The 10,000-nt window shown below is 44.5% G+C and overlaps 1 protein-coding gene across 1 annotated transcript in view; it reads left to right on the top strand.

Annotated features, from left to right (window-relative positions):
* COQ8A (coenzyme Q8A) overlaps positions 1–10,000 on the top strand; it is a 571,755-nt gene that overhangs the window by 130,893 nt on the left and 430,862 nt on the right. Inside the window, exon 5 of the mRNA XM_044059595.1 lies at positions 9,483–9,557. Coding sequence (XP_043915530.1) covers positions 9,483–9,557 — 75 coding nt within the window. The remainder of the gene's footprint in view (positions 1–9,482; positions 9,558–10,000) is intronic.

The following is a 10,000-nucleotide window of genomic DNA, read 5'->3' as shown; positions in this document are numbered from 1 at the left end:
ACCTTATAATACTTGGGGGAAGCCAGGCCACCCCTTCCAAAAGAAAGAGACAGTAGTTTTACCTAAACAGGAGTCCAATGACTCTGATGCATCTGAATATGAAGAGATGCAACCCCTCTCTGCTTATGAGGATTCTGATGCAAAGGAATCCATTCCTTCAGCCTCCCCACCCAAGGACTTTTCCTTTTGGGAAACCCTATGTACTTTAAGGGATCATTTCTAATGGGAATGTCAGGACTATCTTCAGTCAAAAAAGAGACTCTGGGAATTCTTAGATCTTCCACAGCACAGACCTCTGGCCATTCCTCCTGTCCTGGATGTTGTGGATGACGTCTTTATGGAATCCAGTGTGACTCCTGACACACACTGTCCTGTTCCCACAAAACCTGACTGGTACTATAGAGTCCCTGGCTCTCACAATTTTTTTTTTTTTTTTAATTCCTGCTGCTGACCCTGTGGTCATCTCTCAGGGACCTAAAGGAATCAAAGCAACTTCAGCTAAGAATCCCACTCCCCCTCAGATAGAGATCCCTGAGCATTAGACATATGGGGTAAAAAAAAAAAAAAAAAAAAAAAGTGTACACCTCTGCTACTCTTGTTATTAGAGCATTAAATTGTTCCATATGCTGAAATATCAGCAACATACCATGGAACACATACCATGGAACTCCTCAAACAAAAATATCTTCTTTCCCTGCTTGTGCAGAAAATAGTTGACTTGCAGAATGCATTAACTCTTGTTAAGTGACTAAGCACTCCTTACAGTGTGGTTTTGACGCCCTAGAAGCATCTTGCAGGGCAGCAATTACTGGTTCTGTACTTAGAAAACATGCTTGGCTTAAGGAACAAACCTTGCCAGACCATGTCGTATTCAAATTATTGGACGCACCCATGGACAAAGACAACTTATTTGGCACCAAGGCAGCAGAAGAGGTCCTAAATCTATGCAGACAGTTAATGACTTCTTACAGGTCCAGCCACTGAGGTTCAGTAGGCATTGCCCCTCCGAGCACTGGTCCTTTCCTGCCCCCCCCCCCCGGTCAGCTCAGCCCAGACGAACCAGGCCCCCCAGACAGCCCCAGGGAATGCAGAGATCTAAGCAATGGAGTTCTTCCTCTTCAGAACCAGGGAGTGCAAAGCCACCCCCTTATGATAAGATCTCACAATGACTTTACACTTCCACCCCCTCCCTCTTCCCACTTACACTTGCCCCTAGAAGGAAAACTCTCCTTCCACACAAGCAACTGGGCCACCATTACCAATGACCGCTGGGTCCTCAACATAGTGTCCCAGGGATACAAATTTCATTTTCACACACTGCTAACCCCAAAAGGGTTCCCAGGTCTTCCCCCAAACCAGTGGACAGAGGCCAAAAAGCAAATCCTTTCCCTCCTCTCTATGAGGGCAATAGAGCATGTTCCTGCAGAAAAGACTGGCCAAGATTTCTACTCCAGACTTTTCCTGGTACTCTGAAAAGAGGGCACATGGCGCCCCATCCTCGACCTATCCATTCTGAACACCTTTCTGGTGATAACAAAATTCAAAATGCTCACCCTCCATGGGTGTGGGGTGTGTTTGTATGAGATGGGTGTGGGGTGTGTGTGTGTGTGAGATGGGTGTGGGGTGTGTGTGTGAGATGGGTGTGGGGTGTGTGTGAGATGGGTGTGTGTGTGTGTGTGTGTGAGAGATGGGTGTGTGTGTGAGAGATGGGTGTGGGTGTGTGTGTGTGTGTGTGTGTGTGTGTGTGTGTGTGTGTGTGTGTGTGTGTGTGTGTGTGTGTGTGTGGATAGAGATGGGTGTGTGTGTGTGTGTGTGTGTGTGTGTGAGATGGGTGTGTGTGTGTGTGAGATGGGTGTGTGTGTGTGTGTGTGTGAGATGGGTGTGTGTGTGTGTGTGTGTGGAGAGAGATGGGTGTGTGTGTGTGTGTGGAGAGAGATGGGTGTGTGTGTGTGTGTGTGGAGAGATGGGTGGGTGTGTGTGTGTGGAGAGAGATGGGTGTGTGTGTGTGTGTGTGTGTGAGAGAGATGGGTGTGTGTGTGGGAGATGGGTGTGGTGTGTGTGTGTATGTGTGGGAGATGGGTGTGGTGTGTGATGTGTGTGTGTGAGATGGGTGTGGTGTGTGTGTGAGATGGGTGTGGTGTGTGTGTGAGATGGGTATGGGGTGTGTGTGAGATGGGTATGGGGTGTGTGTGTGTGTGCGAGATGGGTGTGGTGTGTGTGTGTGCGCGCGAGACGGGTGTGGTGTGTGTGTGTGCGCGAGACTGGTGTGTGCGAGACGGGTGTGGTGTGTGTGTGTGCGAGACGGGTGTGGTGTGTGTGTGTGTGTGCGAGACGGGTGTGTGTGTGTGTGTGTGTGTGTGTGTGTGTGTGTGTGTGAGACGGTGTGTGTGTGTGTGTGTGTGTGTGTGTGTGTGTGTGTGTGTGTGTGTGTGTGTGTGTGTGTGTGTGTGTGTGTGTGTGTGTGAGATGGGTGTGGTATGAGATGTGTGTGTGAGATGGGTGTGGTATGAGATGTGTGTGTGAGATGGGTGTAGTGTGTGTGTGTGAGATGGGTGTGTGTGTGTGTGTGTGTGTGTGTGTGTGTGTGTGTGTGTGTGTGTGTGTGTGTGTGTGTGTGTGTGTGTGTGTAAAGAGAGTAAGGAGCACAAACCTTCGGGTTTTAAGAAGTGCATGAAATGCTCCCAAAAGATGTCTTTAATGGATGGCCACAGTAGCTGTGTCTACTGTTTAGGGGCCATCCCCCTGCAGGAATCGTGCTTGTTCTGCCATGCTTTCTCTCCTAAGGTGTTACAGGAGAGAAAGAACAAGCTTATACTCGGGGGTCTACTAAAACCATCTTTTGAGGAAGTTCTGTCCAGTTCTTCGGTTTCCTCCAAGTCTGGCAAATTTAAGTCTTCAAAAAGGCCTTCTCTGGCACCAGCTGGTGTCTCGGAGCCACAGTCTAAGCAGTCAAAATCTGCCTCCTCGACTCCATTGCCTTCGGAACAGAAGGAGAGCACTATTGTGGTGTCAGAGTCAGTTCAAAGTGTTTCGGAGCTGATCTTTGAACAGATTGAATCAGCAATTTAATCTGCTTCTCGGAACCGGTCTGTGGATTCCTTACCGGTTTCTGTGTTATTAAAGTCTCCAGTGCCCCCTAGGTCAAGATCCCCTACTATGTCTTCCAGATCTTCCAGGAACCTTTTGGAAGAAGATGTGGAGAGGGTAGTGTTGAGACTCCTGAAGTCGTCTGCCTTAACAAAATTTATTGTTGGCTCCGACCCAGTCGGCTCCAGAGCCACTCGATCCAGCTTTGCACTTGTCTGCTATTCATCCTCCAAGCCATGTTGGCCCTTCGGAATCGGAGTGCTTGGTGCCACCAGAGGTACTATCGGTTCCAGCTCCCCTTGTCACTGCTTTGGAGCCGAATTCGGCTCCGACATGCTCGGTGCCGTCCGTTGTGTCCCAGGGTCAAAGCTCTCCTGTCGGCGCTGACAGGGAGGGTTGGAATATATCTTCGGTTCCAAGCCTTCCTCTCGGTGCGTCGGCCAGGGTGAGCTCGGACCCTGCATCTATCTCTGAGCTGACGGCTCTGGCTCTGACGCCAACCTTTGTCTCTTCGGAGCAGGGGAAGTCTTCGGAGCCGGGGAGGTCTTAGGAGCCGGAGAGATCGGCGTTTGAGATGAGGAGCATGCTGTCTCATTCTCCAGCCCCATACCAGTGGTACCAGCACTTTTCCCCCAAGAGCACCCACTTCGGTTTCAGACCCTACTCTCTCCAAAGACAGCAGAGACGCTCAGCCTTAGGATCCATTGGCTGGTGTCCTCCACTCTCTTCCGAGGCCTCCCCGGAATGCCCTTTTGAGGAGCCTCCCTGGAAGAGGCTATGTAAGAGGAAGCATGTTGACTCCCAGGATGAGGAGTCTGAGGGGTCCCCCAAGTCATCCTCTGATGATGTCTCCTTTGTGGACATCTTGGAGATTCTTAAGCAGAGGTGCGACTAGCCCACTGTCAACCCTTCTGATGAGGAGTCTGCGTACCTGAAGGCTTTCGAGTCTCAACTTTCTGCCTCTTGGGTGTCTCCACCTTTTGACAAACTAATGGATCTAGTTAGTCGAAAGGTGTGGGGATACTCCTGATGTCGTAAAGCCAGTCCCCAGGAGACCCAATAAGTTTCTGTCTGCCCCTCCTGCTAAAGAGTTTTTGTCTAAGGGCGTTCCCGTAGATGCCATGGTGGTGGCAGTGGCCACAAAGAAGAAGCTGGCAGAGACTTCTTCCTCTGTTCATCCACCAAATAAGGATTCTCGACAGATGGACAGATTTGGGAAGTGTATCTTTAGTTCAGCGGCATTTACCCTTCGATCGTTGAACTATCTCACTCACTTCACGAGGTTACAGAGGGATCTCCTCAAGGAGTTAGGAGATTCTATACAAGGTGCGTGTACTGAGTTAGTCCCTGACAAGATCTCTGCTCAGTTGTCCACCTTAAATTCTATAGTTAACTCCTCCATGCGGCTTATTTCCTATGCGGCTGATGGAGCGAGTAGAGCAGCTGGTTCAGGAGTTGCCCTGAGGCGTCCCTCCTGGATGCGCTTGTGTAATTTTGCAGAACCGTTCGTCTTCTTTCACCAGCACCCCATTTGATGGTTCCTCTTTGTTTGGTTCCAAGGTGAAGGACACACACACACTGTGTGAGCAAGAAGGAAAGATGCTTTCTGGCTGCTCCAGTTCCATCCCTAGTCAAGCTTCATGATGTATCATCCTCAGTATCACATATTCTTATGTCCTCCCATAAACCTTCAACTATGATGCTGTATGGCAGTAAATGGAATTTTCTATTTGGGCACAGACAATGAATGTAGATCCCTACACTGCTTCTATCCCTGTGATTTTGGAATTTCTCTCAGCTTTTTCAACAAGGAGCTGCCGCCGCCACTATCAGAGTCCAATTGGTGGCAATTTCTCATTTTCACTTAGGGTTTCCAGATAACAATTTAATGTCTTATAAGCTATGCAAGACCTTTTTGAAAGAGACCACCACTGCAAGAATCTGTGGCTTCTTGGGATTTAAATTTTGTGTTGTCCAAACTGACTTCTCCCCTGTTTGAACCTTCACACTCATCTTTATTGAAATTTTTGTCTTGGAAGACTTTGTTTTTGGTAGCTATTACGTCAGCTAGACTGGTATCAGAGCTACAAGTTTTGTCTGTTGAGCCACCTTATTTGATCTTTCACAAGAACAGGGTGTCACTGCGTAGTAATCCCTCCTTTGTCCCCAAAGTTTGTTCCCCTGCTACCTTAAATCAGTCCGTAGAACTCCCAGTTTTCTTTCCTAGTCATTGTAATGCAGCTGAATACCATTTTCATCAGCTGGACGTTCATAGACAACTACGTTTTTATTTACAGCGGACCAAGGAATTTAGGAAATCAGATCAACTATTCATTTCCTTTTCTGACTCCAGATTGGGCTTACCAGTTTCTAAAGTGACACTGTCTAACTGGATTTCCAATTGCATAGCCTTTATCTACAGTTTGGAGGGCAGACCATTATTCTGCAGGATCAAGGTTCATTCTACCAGAATGCTGTCTACCTCTGCAGCCTGTCAAGCCAGGGTCCCACTTGATAATATTTGTGAAGCAGGTACATGGGCTAACCCTCACACTTTTATTGCACATTACAAATTGGATTTAGCTTCCAGGAGTAGAGCATCCTTTGGCTCCACGGTGCTTAGGAGTATTTTCCAGTGAGCCACCCAAGAATAAGGCGCTAGGCACGCTTTCCCACATGTAAAAATGAAGGTGAGATTGGACTACACAACATAAAGAAGTTATGTACTCCCCATAACATTCCATGTTGGTAGTACATCTCACCCTTCATCTTTACCAACCTGCCCCCTTGCCCCCATCCTGGAAGATCTGGAGATAACAATAATAGTAATTTGGTTATCTTTGGTTGGAGACCCTTTAGTATTGGTTTGTCTGTTATGGATTTTTTCTTCTAGTGAGCAGCGAACAAGATCTGGGGTTTGTACTTTTGCACTATGGGATACCTGCTTAGCCACAAGTCAGCCAGAAGTCTTCGAGCTTGTAAATTGTCCAAATCGGAGCAGAGGATAGGCTCCGAACCCATATGTAAAAATGAAGGGTGAGATGGACTACCAACATGGAACGTTATGGTGAGTACATAACTTCTTTTTTCATCGAATTCATTCTGTTTGTTCCATGGCAAGACTGTCCCATGGCAAATTACTTCACTTTGTACAGGAGCCACTGCAACCTGGCTGCCTTTCATCAAATTACGGGCTTAGTATGCTCTTCGACATAGAAAATGTAGTGAGTTTAGCTAACAAGACTGGTTCTCATGTGTTGCCATGAATAATTAGACAAGCCGATAACTGGTGTCTTCGTTTACAGACGTGCTGGGTTAAGTTCACCAACACTTTTGAAGACTTGTAAAAAGCACAGATGCTCCTTTTCATGGAGCAGTAATATATGTATATGTATGTATGTGTGTGTGTGTGTGTGTGTGTGTGTGTGTGTGTGTGTGTGTGTGTGTGTGTGTATATATATATATATATATATATATATATATATATATATATATATATATATATATAAAATGTATGTGTGTATGTATAAATATATATATACAATTTATTTTTATTTTATTTATTTATTTATTTTGAGAATGTGGGTTTGGGACATTGAAGGTGATTGGGTAGGAGTGTGAGTGAGAGGGGACGTGTCCTTTTTGCTGTCAAATCTTTATACCATTTACCTCTAGCAGAAAACCTCAGTCTTCTAGACTTTTTTTGTCATCTTCCTTAATGACATTTCATTGGATTCTTCAAACTAGAAATTAATTATCTTTTTGGAAATTCAGCATTGTGTTACTGTTCAGGGGTATGTCAGTACATGATACTTGTTCACCAACACATGAAATGAGTTAGCAGGTCAACCTACTCTGTATATTCTTGCTTGGAAAAGATTAGTCCTGGCTAGTTGGTCTCATTTCTTCCAGGGCCCTTTTCATTGTTCTGCTGTGGTATGCTAAATACTCCTTCCCCAGTACAGAATAATCAGGCAGTTCCTAATGCTGTCTCAGTAAACAAGCCATCCATAGTGTTTTAAATCACCATCAAGAATCAGCTGTTATTTTCATGGTAACCAAGAAAACAAAGGTCATGGACCTCAATAATTTTAATGTCTTAAGCTTTCAATGGTTTGAAATTCTGGATGACATCTCATCAGACCTTTGTACACTTTTTTCTCAGCCTGAGAAATGTGAATGTTTTTCAGTAGATATGCATTATAGTCGCATGTAAAGGTAAGGAAGGGGTTAAGTTTTCATTGCAAATGTTGCTGTTTGTCTGTTTCTCACTAGCTTTTAGCTTCCTCAGGGCTATTTAGGAAAGTGTATGACTGTAACAGTAGGTATCTGGGTTTTCATATGCATACATGGTATGTGTGTATATATATATATATATATATATATATATATATATATATATATATGTGTGTGTGTGTGTTTATATAGACACACATTTATATATGCACACACAGGTCTACTTTGACTTACAGGCTGATTACCCTGACCTCATGATGTGAGCTAGCTTTACCGTGACATACTGGTGCTAGGTGTATGGTAGGGCATACTGAACATTGACAGCTGGAAGAGACATGTTAGCAGGAGGACCTCCTGCAACCCCTGTCTCTAAGTATGCTACCTCTGAGCTTTTATCATTTCAGAAAAAAGGCAGATAAGCTTCAATCCCAAACTGATGCAGTCTCAGAGCGATTTTATATAGACTGATGTGCAAGGAGTACAGATGCCACCCTTCCCCACCCAGCAGAAACTTTGGTATAGCCATGTGTTTCTTTTAGTTTACTACAGCAAATCCTCTGGGGCAGTAGAATCTTCTGAGCAATATACTTAGAGGAGGCTGCTTTACTTATCCAATACTGTGTATATATGTATGCCTGCATTTGTTTGTGTATGAACCCATACACCTACCCCACCCCATCAAGCTGCCTTCCCCTGTTAGCTCTTTCACCCAACACTCTCCTCCAAACAATGCTGGTGTCCAGGAGCACAGATTGTAGCCATCATCCAGTGGAGCAGCTGGGGCTAGAATATTTTTGGATGTTTCCAAACACCCTCTTTCTACCATTGGCTGGACAGTGTTGCGCGGTACGCACCATACTGTTAGTCTGGATAGATCGTCCCACACAATTCTGCTTAAATTACAAACCGCAAAGCCTGCCATATAGTCAGTGTTGTAAGACCTGGACCTCTCTTCCGTACCCCATATTGCACTCAAGCAGATGGAATATGCCACCAGTTCTGTCCCTCGCTAGCACTGGGCCAGCATAAGCTGTTCAGTTCTTTGATTTCCTGGCTGGCTTCTGTAGGCCCTTAGCAGTTCCTTGAATGCAAGTCACCTTTGTTTAGACGAGGCTAAAACCTGTGTGGCAGGAGCAAGCACAGGGTTTCTATATTTTTCTCTACTTGGATGAATGGCTTCCAGTCATCAGAGATTTTTGTTAACTTCTTTTCAGGATTTTTTCTCTAAAATTGGAACTATCCATTTTGATGCCATGCCAAAAGTAGGATTTGATAAGGAGCAGTTTTGGATTCCACTTGTGCAAAAACTTTCATTGTTGAACAGAAAGCACCATCTCCTGGAACAAGTCAGATTTGTAACTTCTTCCTGAACAGTTCCAAAATGACTGTTTCTTCCATTACCTAACCTGAAAACTCCACATAAGACTGGTGATTTCTTTCTGCTCATGGACATATCTTGGATCCTTTGACTGTTTGTTTTTATCCTTCATTGTTAAAATCAAATTCTTCTTTGGCAGACTAATCAACCAGACTTAGAAACCTTATGCTCAGTCTGACATTGACAATAGAGTTCCCCCAGAAGGAAGGTGGGGGTCCATATCTGCTCAAACACTGAAAAGGGCATTGATTAGTAATTTTTCATCAGTGTCCTTAAGCTCGTATTGTGTCATATTAATCCTAGGGAGGCTGATCAGCTCCACATAGCCATGTTATTTTCAGCAGTTAACTTCAGCAGTCCTAGTCTGTTACTCAGCTCCTGTGCCTCTCCCCCGAGATAACTGTATTCTCCATAATCTACCATCTCTCAGCCTGCACTTGCCAACATCTTCACTTGCATACACCTCTATGTATTTCCTCCTCTTCAGCTACTTTCTGTACCTAGAACTGCACCCATTTAAAACTCCCAGCCTTTCTATAATTATAATTGGGCCTTTGGTTATCCTCAAGAATAGCTTCATTTGTCACTTAACTGTGAGAAGAAAAATGGGGTTTCAACATCGCATCTTTGGTACTGCGGACCAAGATGAAATAGTGCAGGTTGTAGCTTTTGATAAAATACACCCATTTTCCAGATTATTCTGTCACTGCTCAATTTGCATGTTGTAGGAGTTCTGTATTAGTATATTATCCTTTGTAAATATAAAACCTTTGTTTTTTAGGTTTGGCTGTTGGATTAGGAATTGGAGCATTAGCTGAGGTTGCCAAGAAGAGTTTAAAGCAGGAAGAACGTAATGGTAAGTCTGTTTTGTGTTGTGTTCTAGGTATCATTTAGTCCACCTTTAGTAAACAAGGTCTGGCAAAATTCAGCTGATGCATTTTGAAATAAATGTGTCTTGACAGTGACCTGATGTGTTTACATCCACACTGTGTAAAGTCCTGCTTCTCACTTTAGTCAGTACTCTATATACTCTTTTTCTAAACAGATGGACACACTGACATCTAATCTTTGGGATAAACATGGAAATAACAAAACCTCTGCTTTTCTGTCAGGTTATAATGATACTGTATCCAAATAGTTGTGCTAGATGGGAAAAAGAGAAAATGCTTGCCAACGTTTAAAGACGGTGGTTCTTCCTTCAGTAGAGCTCTTTTGAGTGTGTACCTTTAACTCTCAGTGGGTGTGGCTTCAGCCTTTAAAAATAAGTGATCACCTTACAGTTCTAACAAATACTAATTC

The sequence above is a fragment of the Protopterus annectens genome, chromosome 1.part2 (assembly GCF_019279795.1).
Source record: "Protopterus annectens isolate FY-2018-M chromosome 1.part2, PAN1.0, whole genome shotgun sequence".
Taxonomy (NCBI): domain Eukaryota; kingdom Metazoa; phylum Chordata; order Ceratodontiformes; family Protopteridae; genus Protopterus; species Protopterus annectens.
This window is presented reverse-complemented; position numbering and strand designations above follow the sequence as displayed.